This window comes from Pelodiscus sinensis, chromosome 4 (genome assembly GCF_049634645.1).
Source record: "Pelodiscus sinensis isolate JC-2024 chromosome 4, ASM4963464v1, whole genome shotgun sequence".
NCBI lineage: Eukaryota > Metazoa > Chordata > Testudines > Trionychidae > Pelodiscus > Pelodiscus sinensis.
Window position 1 is genome coordinate 48212810 of NC_134714.1, and position 16974 is coordinate 48229783.

The following is a 16974-nucleotide window of genomic DNA, read 5'->3' on the forward strand; positions in this document are numbered from 1 at the left end:
CAGTATGCCCAGAACAGCCCAACCCATGGCAGGCCTGCCCAGCGTGCCATGGGCAAGGGTGCTCCAGTACAGCTGGAACAACATAATACGTGCTGGGCCCAGCCCAGCATGCCGCAGGTAGGGGTGCTAGCCCATCTGGAGTAGCCCCCAGCCACAGCAAGGCCCACCCCATTTAAGTGGTTAACCAGTTAAACATAACGTTTAATGATTAACTCATTAAACAGGATTTTACATCCCTACTGAAGGCATTCTAATTCTCAGCATGGCAATACTTAAGTCTCATTATGGATCCCACGCAAAGTCATTGCAACTTGACACTGAAATGTCTGCATTGGAACAATAAAACACATCACTGGCCACAATGATATGACAGCTTCTTTAGCTGTCTTGAAAGTTAAGGGACAACAGGAAACCCTATTAACCTTCCTCACACCTACTGAGTTATCTGTACATACACACGTTTTCCCCCACCCAAAATATGATGTAGTTGTCATTTTCATTCCCACTAATATGATATTTTTAAAATAGATAATTTACAGTTCAACTCTGAAAGTGATTATGTAAAAAAAGCACTTTCTTATTCAACATATCTCACTCCTGTGTGTATTGTAATATCTGCTGATTTCAGTAGCTTAAACTGCAATTACATTGGTTGCCCTGTGAGCCAACATAGATTAGAAAGATGGAACGGGATTCCATTTTTTTCTTGAACACTGCAATTGTATACTCACTTGTAGTCAGCCACATCCATACAACCTTAGCCACAGTTGCATGGGTTAGGGGTGTAAGTGACTAGTCAACTATCCAGTATTCATAAGCTTATTGGGTAGTGAAGTAGCAACTCAACTAGTTGCTCCCCGCACCTTGCTGCCTCTATCAGAGACAGTAAGGGGAGGGAGCAGGAGCCGGTGCTGGGGCAGAGCCGGCAAAAAGCCCAGCTCCCTCCAGCACAGTCTCTGAGGGGAGAGGCAGGGGCACAGCAGAGAAATGGCACAAGCAGGGACTGAAGCAGTGCCCTGCTCCCGTTGGTTCCCACTGCGGCTACTTCAGCCTTTGAAATGTACAAGAGCCCCATTGGGATCTTGTATATTTCAAAAGCAGAAGCACTGCAGGGAGCACAGGGCCGGCGGGAGGACTCAAGCAGTCCTCTATTTCCCGTGTTCCCACTCTGGCCACTTCAGCTTTTGAAATGTACAAGAGCCCAGTAGGCTGAAGCAGCTGCAGTGGGAACGGGTGCAAGCAGGGGACTGCTTGAGTCCCCTCTGGCCCCATGATCCCTGCCGTACCCCCTCCTTTCTGTCTCTGAGAGGCAGCAAGGGGGCGGAACAGGAACCAGTGCTGGGGGAGCTGGTTTAAAAGCCGGTTCTCCCCAGCACTATCTCTGGGGTGCCACTTGCTCCTGCAGGTACCACTATCAGATGCAGTGGGAGGATAGGGAAGGCTGCTGTGAAGCAGTCCCTGCCCACAGGAGTCCCAGTGGGGAGCGGGGCCCCATTCTGCAGACAGAGCCTGCTACCTCCAAGCACCCCCTGTTCGTGGGAGCCAGGGCTGGCCCCGGGCAGAGGCTGCTCCATCTCTGTGGTGCCGCCTGTCCCACCTCCACCCACCCCATGCTTCCTCTATCAGAGTCAGTGGAGGGAGTAGAGGGATAGGGGAGGACACTGTGAAGGAGCCTCTGCCCACGGCGGGCCAAGACTCACCAAAGGCAGAGGCTGCCACCAAGCAGCCCGTTTGTGCTGGCTGTGGTTAGCCCAGGCCACGAGCAGGTGCCAGAGCAGCCCCTGTCCAGTTAGTCCTGTTTGCTGTGAAAAGAGAGGCTGCTCCAGTAGCAGCCCCTGTTCAAGGCAAAGAGGACAGGCTGCTGCGAACAAGGGCTGCTGGACTCAGCATGAGCCAGGACTGAAGAGTCCAGGCTCGTGCTCGTCCAGGATGCTGCACTCCATTTTAAATGCAGTAAGAGCCTACCTGCTCTTACTACATTTAAAATGGAAAGCCGCAATGTGGGTGGCTTCCGGAATTGGCATGAGCTGGGACTGCTCAGTTCCAGCTTCAGTCAGCTCCTGGAGCTACTCCTCTGCAGAGCAGTTCTATCAACTAATTGTGTAGTTGTTACAAATTGTTTTGACTATACAATTAGCCTGATAACCATATTTTAACATCCTTGGCATGGGTATAACTGAGGGCCCAATTTGACCTACAGAGCTTTTACTGCTGGTGATGGTGCACAAAATGATAATATACCAGTCTGACACTCAGATCCTAAGTTGCATTTGCAGGGCTTAATTAGAAAAATAAACTTTTTTGTTTATAAACTGACTGCATGAGATATTAAACTTGTTACAAAATAACATAAGTGGAATCCCATTTGGGGTGTTAATGTCAGAATTTGTTTTCTCAAGATATTCACTCTTTTCTTGCACCCCAGAGGGAAACTGTCCAAATTTTGTACAACTGACACTAAAGAATATACATTGAAGGAAATACTGATACTTATTAACATTCAATATTTGATATCACACATACCAAACTAAAGATAAGAACTAGTGAACACAAAAATTCTGACATGTGGGACTCATCAGAATTTGCTACACAATGCATCAAAAGTACAAAATTAAAGGATAAAAATTGTGACTGGAAATTTAGACCTGGTAAAACTCTCTATTCAAAGTACATATAAAAACATTATAGCAATGCTTTTTAGAAAGCATTAAAAGGTAAAATATAATAGCTTCAGGGCCTTTGGACAACAGTCTTCATGGGTCAGAGTTAATTCTCAGTAACAGCTTTTGAGATAGTTACCTTTCAAACCATAGCTTTATACTCTGCATAAGAGTTTCTCCAGGATATATCTGATTTTCTCTCAGATATAGGAGGATTCCTAAGAGTTCACTTTTTAACTGATCATCCTTCACACACTTGCCAGTATCAAAAAACGCTTGCAGTGTATCCAAGTTTGGTATCAACTCCTTAGCCAGCATTTCATGATACAGTTCGTATGCCAAGTTTATTTCTTGGTTATTGAGGGCCCCTTTGATACAGTCTCCATAGTTGGCTTTTGAAGGTGTCATGACTTTTTTTATCTCTTCCAGTAGCAACAAAGCCTCTCTCCACCTATCAGAACCACTCAATCCCTTAATCAGAAGGCTGTAAGCCCCAGGTTCCAAAGTCTTAAATCTGAGTTTAATTATATCAAAGACATCAAAAACCTCTGCTAGCTGCTCCTGCTTGATGCACAGTGCAAGGTACTTGACCAATAAATTATAACTGATGTCACCTTTTCTCGTTGCCACCATAGACAGCAAGGATTTGGCCACGTCTATGGAGCTATTGTATTTGATCATTTGCTCTAGCATTACATATTCAAACTTGCTAACTGCCTTAAATTCTTCCCTCAGTTCCTCCCATTCCTCCACACTCAAAGGTTTTTCTGGTGGCTGAATACCATTCCTTTTAGATATCATGAAAGGTTCCTCTTGGTTCTTTGATCTCCTTTTGGCAGCTCCAGCAGAGAACAGGGAAAAAGGATGAGGAGAAGAGGTGTCTCCTCTAGCCATGCCCTCTCTTTTCTCTCCATCTCTACGTTCCGATCTGGTTTTAGTAGACAGCATATGAGTTGTGTTAGGATCCACTGGTACTGCAGACTGAGAAGTAGTAATAAAACTTTTAACATGTTCCCTGTTGTGGAGACGGAAGATGATAGCAAACAGCTGTTGGAACCTTGGAGCAGGCCAAAACAGGTGGTATTTCCCCAAAGTCTGCAAACCCAAGAAGCTAGAGACATAGAAGAAAGCCATGATGAGGAGAATGCATATACTCAGAACACTCCCCAGGAAAGCTCTAGTGGAACGTGAAGTTTTTGTTTGAGGGAAATTTTCTAATAAAGTCTTACAGAGTATCAAGCTGCAAAAGTTTTTGAATAAAGGTCACACTGGAGCTTTTAAGATTTGTATTAAAAGTAAAATAGCAAATTCCTTAATCAACAAAAGAAGAAATATTTTAAACTGCCAAACAATATAAAGGGTGAGGGGACATCTCTCTTCACAAGAAAGAGGCTTGGCGGTTCTGTACTTCGCTGTGCTTGCCCAAGCACTGGTGCTATTTAAGGTTTTTCATAAATATAGGGAAGCAGTGATGTAGACGTCCTAAGAAATAAGAGTTGTTCTGCTACTGTCATCCAAATCAGGTCAGGAAATTACCTTCAGAAAAGAGGCCATAAAAATACATAATTAGTACATGCATCAGTACATGCATCTCCGATGTAGTAACTTCATTACAGTATTACAATTCCGTTTATATTTTTACAACACAGAAAGTGACCTACCTTACTCAAAGTAGGTTAGAGACTCAACATTTGCTCACTTAAAAGCCACAGAAAAACTGCCTGTATTTGAATATGGGGTTTCTACCAAAGTTTCCTCATGAATTAGGGTATGTCTACACTGTACTTCTAGTATCCCGAAATAGCTACCCTGCATCTTAACAAGCCACCTGTTATTTCAATATATTTTTCAAAATAACGGGTATGCTATTTTGGCATCCGCATAATCCTTGTTCTACAAGGGTTAAGAGATGTCTTGAAATAGGGCGTTATTTCAAAATTTGACGCTGTGTAAACGCGACAAATTTCAAAAGAAGCTATTTTGAAATAAAATTGAAATAAGACACACAATTTGCATTGCGCAAATTGCGTATCTTATTTTGAGGTTAGGGTACTGTGTAGATGCACCCCTACAGCCTGTGATAAATATTTGTAAAGGCAGGCACTGACATACTGCAGATACACAGACTATTCATTTTTCTCCACATTTAAACGAAACCTGTTTTCACAGAGATAACCAAGCCTTTGTAGTCAGTGTAGCCATAACTGAAGGGGAGTTGAAGCAAAATGCAGGACAACGTAGCACTTTAAAGACTAACAAGATGGTTTATTAGATGATGAGCTTTCGTGGGCCAGACCCACTTCCTCAGATCAAATAGTGGAAGAAAGTAGTCACAACCATATATACCAAAGGATACAATTTAAAAAAAATGAACAAATATGAAAAGGACAAATCACATTGCAGAACAGAAGGGGGATGCGGGGGGGTGGGAAGGGGGAGGAAGGAAGGTAAGTGTCTGTGAATTGCTGATATTAAAGGTAGGGAGAGTGGGATGTTTGTGAGTTAATGGTATTACAGGTGATAATTGGGGAAACTGTCTTGGTAATGGGTGAGAAAGTTCAAAGACTTGTTAAGTCCTTGTTGGTAAGTGTCGAATTTTAACATGAATGACAGTTCAGAGGATTCCCTTTCAAGTGCAGATGTAAAAGGTCTTTGTAGCAGAATGCAGGTGGCTAAGTCATTTAGAGAGTGTCCTTTCTGGTTAAAGTGGCAAGAAACTGTTTTCTCTTTGTGAAGGGGAGTGTTTGTCAGGAGCTGGAAATGGATGACAGGAGAGGGATCACTAGATTACCTGTTCTGCTCATTCCCTCCGGAACACCTGGCATTGGCCACTGTGGGAAGGCAGGATACCTTTGGTCTGACCCAGTACTGCCATTGTTATCTTATGTGTTTGGAAGGGACAGAAAGGATCACTGTAAGCGCCTTTCCTGCCAACTCTTGTGATCATTTTTATCACAAGTTTCCCACGATTTGGTTTATTTCTTACAGCCCCAGCTGCTGAATTAGGCAGGAGATTCAGCTTTCACTTTTCAAAAGAACCCCCCAGCCAATGTCACGGTCGCAAAGCGAGCTGGGAAAATAGGAGCCCGGGCACCAGGAGGCCATCGCTCCCTAACGCCACGAGCTCGCCGCCTTGCCACTGAAGCTCACGCTGCTGGGCCAGTCTCAGGGTTTCCGGGCTCGACTAGTGACGTCTGATCGCTCGGGCCTATGGCAACAGCGCAACGCTCCGACCCCCCAAGCTGGGTCGGCTCAGCCGCATCCAGAGCCAGAGCGCCGCCAGAGGCCTCGGCGCTACGGTAGGGAGCCCGTGAGAGGCACCAGCGCCAAGCGCCAACCGGCGGAAGTCGCGGGGGCGGGGCAACAGGCCACACACTCCTCATGCCCCAGCGACTAGTGCCGCCCGCTGAAAACTACAGTTCCCAGCATGCAATGCACCAAGGCAGCCTACGCGGGGCGCGCGGCACGTGCGAGGGACCGGAGCCTGTGGGCTCCGCGCGCGGGCCATGCTCTGGCTGCCCTCCCCAATGCGCACCTGTGAGTCGCGCGGCTCTGGTACGTGCTACCTGTAGCCGAAGGGGCGGGTCAGGTAATGACTGAGCCTCCGGACAGTCGCTCTGCGTAGGGAAGAACCTTTCTTCAGCACCTGTTCTCGCACTCACTGAACACTAGCTACAAATCAGAGCTCCCCATCCAAGCTCGCGCCAGTCTATACTGCCTGCTCGTGCTGCTCATGTGATCAGAAGGATCCAATGAGAGCAGAGCACAGTAAAGCGGCCTCAGTTGCTTGTGACCGCCATGTTGGCTACGGGCACGGTGTCAGCGCCAATAGCTTTAGGCGACAGGCACGTACAAGGTCTATGGGAGAGGCCGCAGACACCGGAAGGAATTGCCAGGGCCCTTAGCAGGTGGTCACATGATGGCGGCTCAGTAACCCGGATGTGGGCGTGGCGGGGCATAGCGTGGAAGCAGGCGTTGCGGGGCCGCCTGGCTGCCTGCACCGGCTGTGAGTGCGCGGGGAGCACGGAGCGAGCGGGAAGGGGCGCGCGCTGAGTGCGAGGGGGAGCGTCTCTGGCTCGGTCCGGCGCGGGGTAACGGCTACTGCTGGGCGCGTTGCAGGAGCTGTTCCTTATGGTCCTGCGAATCAGAAACTGCTCCCGGCAGCCGCTCTCCACCCCCCCCCCCCCCGACCCGCATCCGGCCGGCCCAATGCTGTCTGCTGGGCAGGGAGCCCGGGGCCCCGCTGGAGTGCTCTGGTGGCCGTGAGGCTCCGGCCAGCCCCACGCCTGGGACTAGAGCTGAGATCTCGCATACAAATCACGCTTCGGCTTTTCGTGTTTAAAATGCCTCCTTGGCCACATACACCAAATTCCTGCTGCACGTTATGCAGCCCGTAGGATGTTTTACATTCTGTGTCCGTGCCTGGGCGAGGGGAAGGTAGATTCCAGGTCAGTGTTTCTTACACATTTTAAGACCGAGGAACGCCAAATAGTAATTTGATTTATGGGGAACACCAAGGACTTTTGAGGAGGGAAAAAAAAGGAAGCTTGCCCCTTTTAAGGATGGCCGTTTGAACTCAGTTCTCTCCCCCTATGGGGACCATATTTTCTGAACCAAAAAATATAGTAAAACCTGACCTCTGTTTACTATGCCTCTGACTCTCGAGGTCAAGATGGACACATGACCAGAAAATAACCCCCTCTAAGAATTTTTCCCACCATCTTCCTACCCTCGGGGGATGAGTTTGGCCCCCACCGAACCCTCTCTCCTCTGGTGCTGGTCTCTTTCCTGCAGGTGTCTGCCCTTCTGCTTCACTCCCAGAATCTCCTGCACTTTCCCTAATCCCTGCAGGTCCTGGTACTTCATCCTTCCCTCACTGTTCATGCCCCCCTTGTCCCCTCATCTTGATGCCCATCCCCTCACCACCCTCTGTCCCAGTTCTTCTCATGCCCCTCTGTGCTCTCACACTTGACTTGCTCCATTCCTGCCTTCCTCATGCCCACCCCTCGTTTCAACCCTTCTCCCAGCACATTCCCCCTCCCCTTGCCCCCAATGCCCTTCCCCTCTTCTCCCAGCATCATCCTGTCCCCTCTACCCTCCCACCCCCACTAATACCTCCCCTCCCTCTTCCTGCCTTTTTCCTCATTGACTCCACTTGCCCCCCTGGCATTTGTCTCTCCTCCACCCTGTCTCTTGCTATCTTCCTCTTTCTTCTCCTGCCCTACCCCCTTCCCCTTAGCACAAGCCCCTTCATCTCCCACCCTCCTTCCCCCAGTTCTCTCCGAGCCCCTTCCCCACCTTTTGCATCCAGTTTGTGGGGCTGGAGTCTATGATCAGGCCCCAGAAGTCCCTGCAGCCCTGGCCCCAGCTGCTGTCAAGACAGGACTGTTTCCGGGCCTGAAGCTAGGCTGCCCACGGTGCTAATGTTAGTGGCGCATTCCAGTCCCCGCACCAGCTTTGACTCTCATTAGGGGATGGGGCGGGGGAGAAAACCCCCACCTTCCCAGATCTGGCATGCAGAGTGTGGCAGAGCAAGCGGGTTCATGCACTGCTGCTCCCCCAGTGGAATGGGAAGGAGCAGGGAGAAAGGGCAATGCACAGAGCACAGCAGCAGAGCCCTAACGTACCCCGCTCTGTAGTGCTCCAGCTGAGCACTGCGCAGGCTCACCAGCTCCAACCAGCACCCCTCCCCCTCCAACAGCGGTGGTGGCCATTTGTGGATGGAAGAGACCGGGCTAGCGGCTGCGCATGGCAGAGGCAGTCCCGCAGCGGGAGAGAAGGGCTATGCTGTGAGGGGAGGGGTTTGCTGGACAGCAGCGCATGGTGCATGGGAGCTCAGAGCTCTGGAAACTGCACACCACTGGCAGTGCCCTTGGCTACCCAGGGAAAAGCACCAAGGGAGCTGGTTACGTGCTGGGTGCAGGCAGGGAGTTGCTGCTGCGCCATGCTAGCGCTGGGTGTCTTTAAATCTGGGACTGTCCCAGAAAAAAGGGACATATGGTCACCATATCTCCAAGGCACACCTCCAACTGCCTCGCAGCACACCGGTGTACCACGGAACACAGTTTGAGGGTACGTCTAGACTACATGCCTCTGTCGCCAGAGGCATGTAGATTAGGCTACCCAACATAGTAAAATGAAGCGGCGATTTAAATAATCGCCGCTTCATTTAAATTTACATGGCTGCCGCGCTGAGCCGACAAACAGCTGATCAGCTGTTTGTCGGCTCAGCGCGGTAGTCTGGACGCGCGGGTGTCGACATCAAAGGTATTTGTCGACCACCCAGGTATGCCTCCTGGGATGAGGTTTACCTGGGTGGTCGACAAATACCTTTGATGTCGACACCCACGCTTCCAGACTGCCATGTAAATTTAAATGAAGTGGCGATTATTTAAATCGCCGCTTCATTTTACTATGTCGGGTAGCCTAATCTACATGCTTCTGGCGACAGAGGCATGTAGTCTAGACGTACCCTAAGAAACGCTGATCTAGTCCTAGTGCTTTTGGGTCTGCACTGATGTTGGTAATATTTCCTGCCCCTCCCCACCACAATATATTGTTAAAGCATTCTGAGTGAAATTGATGCCTGAAGAAATGAGTCTCAAAAGCACTTGCCTCCGAAGTAGAAAGTAGCTTCAGCTATTGTATGAATCCTAAGAACTTTCAGGGTTGCACTGCCACACAATTGATTTTAGAACAACAGAGACAAATTTTTGTTTATATTAAGGACCTCAGCTTGCTTGGTATCTTTGATGGGCAGGATATATGCCTGTCTAATGTATTTAGGCATGTATGCCCAGCCCCTGCCCGTGGTATCTTAGTGCCTAAGTAGTGTATTTGCATACTTTTTGTGTAAAAAAACAAAAAAATACAAATAAATATGTAGTAATTTGTACTTTTATTTAATTATAACTGAATAAAATGTAGTGCTTTTTATTTTTCATTCACATTAATGATAATGTTGGAATTGTTATAGTTTTCTTCAAAGATCAGTTTATCACTTTATTTGCAGTTATTTAGACATGTCCAGAGAGAGTTTCTGACACTTTCAACTTTGCATGCAATACTTCCTGGGAATGGAGTAGAGTCCCCATACTTTTATCCAAATTTTCATTAAAAAGAAATGCAGCTGTAATGTACAGCAGTAATTTCTCCTCGGTGAATTATATGAAGAGAGAGGGAGAAATAGTCTTGGCCTAAAAAATAAGTGAAGGTGAAAGCCAAGTTTTTCATTATAGTTAATCTATGATTTCTACAAATAATAAATGCAAAAAAATTAAATTAATATAAGTACGTTTAGCAATAGCTAAGCTTTCATTAGTCTTTGTTAAATATATGCAGAACATTACGCTAAATGTAAATGTAGAATATGAACTCTTTTTGTGCATATTCTTGACTTTCACATTATGATGAAACAAACAGGTTTCAAGGGTTTGTGGTAGTGTGCAAGGACCATAGCCCTAAAATCTTGTGCAACTGCAGGGAAATTGAGCTCCAGCCACACAGATTCTGGATCATCTGTAGCAGGAGTCTAGACCTACTTTGCCTCATCCAATAGTAGCATTACTCTGAAGGGAGTCATGTTGCCCCAGATACCTTCCTTGTGAATGTACATTAAAACTCTGAGGTGACTTAGTGCTCTTGTAGTCAAATTACATTAAAAAAATTAGCATCAGAGAGCTTGCTGCTCCCTGCCTTCCTCCCCTCAAAGCTTTCTGATCATATGATGTTAGCAGAGAGAGTCTTCTGCAAGCCTTTGGGGAGCAAACAAACATGATGTATGGCTGCTATTTTTCAGGCTTTTATGCCTTTTGAAGATGATCCAGATCATTGTGACACTGGTTATTTTAAAAGAATGCAATTATGTAACAGTAAAAGGGATGTCTTTTAACCCAACACTTTGTTAAAAGCAGTCTCTCTACCTGAGGGTAAAATGTAAGATACTCTGTTCTGTGTTAAGCAGCTAAAAAAAGTGAACAAGAGCTAAAGGATGAAGAAATGGACTTGTTTACAAAATACTATATGGAATGGAAAGGAGGAAGAAAAAGTGTTAATACATCTTACATGAATATACCACGTTTTTATTACAGGGTAAGTGGTATATCCGGAGCGACTTACACCTGACTATACTACTCAAAGCAGAAAATCTTTACCTATTTAATACTAGCATTTTAGTAACAAAAGCTTCACTGTGTTAGAATTTAGGAGAGCTGTGGGTGAGTGTTTTCCCTCCTCTAGTTGTGGTTATCGTGAATCTCATACAGCTAACTCCGGTCATCTGAAGAAGTGGGCTGTGCCCACAAAAACTCATGATACCATCTACATGTTTTGTTAGTCTATAAAGTGCTACCAGACCATTTGCTTGCTGGCTTTTTTTTGCTGAGGAGGATGTGATTAAGCCATGAAATAGTTTGCTAATGCTGTAGCCAATTTGGTAATTGGGTTGGCCACTAAGCAGCATAAAATATCTGTTTTCTCTCTCTCTTCAGAACTTGAAAACCCACTTCCCATCTTTCCAACCTTTACATTCAATTCATGACCCTGGAATGCTAGTGTTTAGAAGTCCCTATCCTGTTTCCTGAGCATTTGCAGAAGGTGTCACACAGTTTGACAATAGTTATGCATTTGTCACAATAATCTATTGTGTGATTTTTTTTCCTGCTTTTCCCAACCTTTCCAGAATGAATGAATGAATGAAAGCTAGATCTCTATGCAGTGTTATATAAAGCCCTATGATCTGGAAACCACCTTTTCTATTTTATTTTCTTCATTCTTACCTCTCATTAACTATAAATAATATACTCATTTTGCCGAAAGGATGGGTCACTGGTCTTGTAGATTAAGGTTAGATTTGCTGTTTATATCACCCAATAGGAGTTGGGTTAAGTGCTTCACTTCAGTAAGAACAAAACCAATGGCTAGTCCTTGGCCATGATCTTTGATAAATGTCCTTCATATTAGTGCATAGAATGCTCATGTCAGCCTTACATGTTTTCTTGAAGCCTTTCATTATTTGAAAAGAAAATCAGACACTTGAAAGTGGGGAGTTATCAAAAAATAAGAATTGTTAACCCTACAATACAAATAGGATTTGCTATTTTAGACCTTTAATTAATCAGTAAAAACTATATTTGTCTACTTTTTCACATATGCATCCATTGTATAAAATGGTATCTTCCTAATTACAGGATTCTGGGGATTGAATGTACTACTAAAATATAGATTGCACTAGCATCCCATACAGTCTCAAGTTCTAGTAAAATCCATTGCACACATCTGAGTGTACTGTTTGGTACAAGTATGTAATGAAGCAGTAATATGAAATTTATGTTTTGAAAATTCTTATAAATTCACAGGAACTGTATTATGGATTTTAGATTACATTGACCAGGATATTGTTTTGTGTCTGATGTTTGGCAAGAATTGCATCATGCAAAAGATATGAAATGGTATTTTTATGCATCAAAGTTGGGCTATAAATCAAGAAATAATAGGAGACAGTGACTTGAAACATTTTACAGTTGTTTGTCTTTCATGGGATCAGAAATTAATATCTTGTAGTGGTTTTAGCTCCATAGCGAACATAATTCCAGTTTGTATTACGAAGTTTATAATGTCACTATATCAAAATATTTAGGTCATATATACTACACTATAAAAATGTACTCTTTCCTTCCATCCTATTTATTTGTTAGGTTTTATATTTTTACAGATTAGACCAGGAACTTCCAACATGCCATCTGCACAAGGTTTGTCAGGGTTAGCCACTGGCGGGCCACTGCTTCCTGCAGCTCCCATTGACTGGAAATGGTGAACCATGGCCACTAGGAGCTGCAAGTGGCCATGCCTGCAGATGCTCAAGTAACTAAAGCATCTGGTAGCCCGCAAGCAGCTTAACCTATCCAACCTTGGGCCAGAGTTTTCCCACTCTGGGTTAGACTGTAAATATATTTAGTAAAACAAAGACTTATATTCTGATGTGTTCATAGGGCACCTAGCAGAACAGGACCCCAGTCCTGACTAGGGATTGAGTACTGCAATACAAATAATAATATTATAATATTTTAGCTGCCAGCTGAGGATGAAGTCTTGCTGCAGAAGTTAAGAGAAGAATCTAGAGCAGTCTTTCTACAGAGAAAAAGTAGAGAGCTGTTAGATAACGAAGAGCTGCAGGTAAGAAAACACTAAGAAAGTTTTGTTGCTTAATCTAACCATGAGAGAAGTGAAGCTTTGGAACAACCTTTTAAGGGGAACAGTGGGGGCAAAAAAACTAACTGGTTTCAAGACTGAACTTGGTAAGTTAATGGCAGGGATGGGCTGATGAGACTGCCTGCAATTACATGTTGCAACTACAGGCAGTCCCCGGGTTACGTACAAGATAGGAACTGTAGGTTTGTTCTTAAGTTCAATCTGTATGTAAGTCGGAACTGGCATCTAGATTCAGCAGCTGCTGAAACTGATCAGTTTTAACACCGGCTGAATCTGGACGCCAGTTCCGACTTACATACTGATTCAACTTAAGAACCCCAAGCGTCCCCAAGTCAGCTGCTGCTGAAACTGATCAGCGGCTGATTCCAGGAAGCCCGGGGCAGGGGCTTCCTGTAGTCAGCCACTGGTCAGTTTCAGCAGCGGCTGACTTGGGGACGCCTGGGGCAGAGCAGCTGGGGTGCTGCTGGGTTGGTCCAGTAGCGCCGCCGCTCCTCTGCGCTACTGGACCAACCCAGCAGCACCCAAGCTGCTCTGCCCCAGGCGTCCTGATTCAGCCGCTGCTGAATCTGACCAGCAGTGGCTGAATCAGGACGCCTGGGGCAGAACAGCTGGGGTGCTGCCTGGTTGGTCCAATAGCGCCCAGAGCGGCGCTACGGGACCAACTGGCAGCGCCCCAGCTGCTGTACCACAGGTGTCCGGAGCAAAGCCACGGAGCACGGGGCAGCGGGACAGCCCAGACGCGCCGTGGCTGTCCTGCTGCCCTCGGGCTCCGTGGCTTTGCTCTGCTTTGCTCCCCGTCCCCCTGGTCTGCAGACCAGGGGGACGGGGAGCAAAGCGGCGGAACACGCGGGCAGCGGACAGCCCAGACGCGTCTGGGCTGTCCGCTGCCCGCGTGCTCCGCGGCTTTGCTCTGCTTTGCCCCCCGTCCCCCTGGTCTGCAGACCAGGGGGATGGGGGGGGGGGCGGCAAAGCAGAGCCAAGCCGCGGAGGACGCGGCCAGCTGACAGCTGTCAGCTGACCGCGCGCTCCGCGGCTTGGCTCTGCTTGGCTCTGCTTTGCCCCCCCTCCCCCGTCCCCCTGGTCTGCAGACCGGGGGGACGGGGCAAAGCAGAGCCAAGCCTCGGAGCGCGTGGGCAGCGGACAGCCCTGTCCGCTGCCCACGTGTTCCGCCGCTTTGCTTCCTCTCCCTGGTCTGCTGGAGACCAGGGAGAGGAACGGCCCCGTTCGTAACTGCGGATCCGACATAAGTCGGATCCGCGTAACTCGGGGACTGCCTGTACATGCATCAAATGTCTCCAACAGCTGGTGAGGGGATAGTTGATGGGAAGGGCTCTGCGTTACTGTATGGAATTTTTTCCCACTTGTCTGGCTGCTGATTCTTGCCCCTGTGCTCAGGGACTAACTGGTCACCATATTTAGGCTGAGGAAGAAATTTTCTGTCAGATTAGCAGAGACCCTGGGGTTTTCACCTTCCTTTGCAGTGTGGGTCACTTGTAGGTTTATACTAGTGTAAATGGGGGATTCTCTGTAGCGTAAAGTCTTTACACAATTATTTGAAGATTTCAGTAACTCAGCCAGAGGGTAAGGATCTATTACAAGAGGGGTGGGTGAGGTACTCTGTCCTGCAATGTTTTAGGAGGTCAGGCTATGATTGTGATGGTTCCTTCTGAACTTAAGTCTATGGGTATGTCTACACTTGCTCCCTAGTTTGAACTAGGGATGCAAATGTAGCCGACCTCATTTTTTGAGGAGTAATGTTAGTTCGAACCAAGGGTTTTGATTCAAACTAACGTGTCCCAGAGTGCACTTCCTAGTTCAAATCAGCTGTTGAATGGAATAGCGTGCGGGCGAGATTATGCTAATGAAGTGTGGGATATTTAAATCCCCGCTTCATTAGCAATTTCGGTCGGCTACATTTGCATCACTAGTTTGAACTAGGGAGCAAGTATAGACGTACCCTATGAGTCTATTGGTAGGGCTTGTCTTCACTGCAGAGTTAACTCAGGCTCTTGCCTCAAGTTTTGCCCCTATCCTGACTCCTGCTCACCCACAAAACCACTCACCTGAGTGTGGTGGTGCTTTATACCTTCTTGTAGTATAAGCTAAAGCTCAAATGCTGCTTACAGATTGGTTGCTCATTTGCACATTTTGTATTGTGAATGCAGGTTAAACCACTCAAGTGCTGATAGTCCTCCTATGATTTCCCACAATTCTCCCTGCATAGCCAGGACAGACAAGTTCTCTCACCAATTTACCAGGGGTGCTGGAACAGTAAGAGGGTACCGAGAGCCATTGAACCAAACCATAAATCTTGTATATGATTGAAACGATTTCAAGCCATAGGAGGTAGCAATAGCCCTAGTTTTAGCACCTATGCAATTCACTGAGAAAGAATCAACAAATAGTTTAAATTACTGTGTACAAAGAAACATGGGCTATGTCCCCCCCTCCCAAAACTTCTAATGATATACATTGATGAATAGAGTACCAGTATGAGTGAACTTGAATGGACACACTTGAGTATACTTTTGCAGGCTGCTTGCATTTGAGCTAAACTCACCTAGGTGCTTAGAGCTGAGTGCCAGTCGCCCAAGTTAACTCTGCCAGGAGGACACATTCTTAGAGATGAGTAACTTGTTTGAGCATGTTGGCATTTGTTGCATGATATTTCCCTAACCAAATCTAAACCCCTTTTTAAGAATTTGTGGTTTCTGCTGGACAAACATCAGACACCTCCTATGGTTGGGGAGGAAGCAATGATCAATTATGACAGCTTCTTGAAAGTGGGTGAGAAAGCTGGACCCAAGTGCAAGTAAGGATCCTTCATCTAAGTGTATGCTTACTAAAGCTAAACAGTTGTTTAAGATCATAATACTATATAACTAAAGTTATAATAGGACAATTAATTTAAGGGTGAGCAATTGGCATTATATAAGAAAATTATCATGGATTCTTCTCTTTGCACTCCTGCAACAAAGGTAATGTCAGGCATTGATAGAACCATTTTGATTGAGGTGTCCACAGTAGATCCTGGTTGATTTGGATTAAGAGGAAGTTCTAACAATCAGAAATACCATTATTGTCCAGGAAAGTTCAGAGCTCATGTGGCTATTAGGAGGTAATATCTAGACTAGCAGAAGGATTGATCCCGGTCAGGTCTTTCCAGTGTCAGAGGCCTCTCATACACTCAGCATAACAGCCCAGTTCCTTTGTTTGGTTTGACAGGAGTAAACAAATAGTCAGGAACAGGTAGAAGTCAAACAATTTGTACAGTTTCTTCATACATCGTTCTTAAGAAGACTTGGACGCTGCTAAAAGGGCAAGTAGATTGAACTAGAATTGAAATATACAAAAGACCATTAAATCATCTGAAGGCATTGCCACTAAGTAGTTGATGATGTTCCTTAGTGAGCTTAAATCTAAGCTGTATTAATTAAATGGTGCTTAGTTTACGTTTTATAAATAGACACAAAGGGTTTGATGATATAATATGGGAAACTTCTCTTGAAATCAGTGAAGAAAATTGGACAGAGAGCAACTTGCAATATCAGTACATTACATTTTATATTTTGTTTTTGTTGTAGAAAACCAGATAGCTATGCATGGACGATCACTGAAGATAGGGTGGGGGGAGGCAAGCTCCGAGCCCCAGCCCTGACCTGAGGCCCTGCTCCCCATGGGAGGCAAGCTATCTCCCCGCCCCTCCTCACCACGGAGAGGGATAAGGGTGGCACGTGCGCATCCTCGCCTCCCCAGCCCCAGAACATTGGGAGGGTGGGTGTCAGGCATCCGCAACCTCCCTGGCCCCAGACCATGGGGAAGGCGGCTTTGGGTGTCCCCAGCCTCCCCGGCTCTGGAGCAGAGAGAAGGTGGGTGGTGCGCAGCCCCAGCTTCCCCATACGAGAGCACAGGAAGGGAGGAGGGCGCACAGGTCCAGCATCCCCAGCCAGGATCACTGGGAGGATGGGTGCTGGGGGCAGCAACGCTCTGCCCCCAGAATGCCTACAGAACGTATTGTGCGGACAGGGCCAGGCTGCGTAAAGGATATGGGAAGCCCATGCAGCACTGGATCTAAAAATTCTGGTTCATTTTTTGTTCTCTTACG

The 16974-nt window shown here is 46.6% G+C and overlaps 2 protein-coding genes across 9 annotated transcripts in view; one reads left to right on the top strand and one right to left on the bottom strand.

The window, feature by feature from the left end:
• Positions 1 to 6363, bottom strand: part of PRORP (protein only RNase P catalytic subunit) — a 100471-nt gene extending 94108 nt beyond the window's left edge. Inside the window, exons 1-2 of one of the 5 annotated variants that reach the window (XM_006117685.4) lie at positions 6227 to 6363; positions 2800 to 4196 (exon numbers count right to left, since the gene is read on the bottom strand). In XM_006117685.4, coding sequence (XP_006117747.2) covers positions 2800 to 3794 — 995 coding nt within the window. In that variant the 5' untranslated portion in view covers positions 3795 to 4196; positions 6227 to 6363. Of the gene's footprint in view, positions 1 to 2799; positions 4197 to 4321; positions 4879 to 5451; positions 5884 to 6195 lie in introns of those variants that run through there. The other 4 variants (XM_075926929.1, XM_075926928.1, XM_006117687.4 and 1 more) reach the window with 4 other exon arrangements.
• PPP2R3C (protein phosphatase 2 regulatory subunit B''gamma) overlaps positions 5836 to 16974 on the top strand; it is a 32934-nt gene continuing 21795 nt past the window's right edge. Inside the window, exons 1-4 of one of the 4 annotated variants that reach the window (XM_014570780.3) lie at positions 5836 to 5959; positions 10624 to 10751; positions 12729 to 12833; positions 15569 to 15681. In XM_014570780.3, the coding sequence (XP_014426266.1) occupies positions 10659 to 10751; positions 12729 to 12833; positions 15569 to 15681 (311 nt within the window). In that variant the 5' untranslated portion in view covers positions 5836 to 5959; positions 10624 to 10658. Of the gene's footprint in view, positions 5960 to 6458; positions 6667 to 6686; positions 7109 to 10620; positions 10752 to 12728; positions 12834 to 15568; positions 15682 to 16974 lie in introns of those variants that run through there. The other 3 variants (XM_014570779.3, XM_006117689.4, XM_006117690.4) reach the window with 3 other exon arrangements.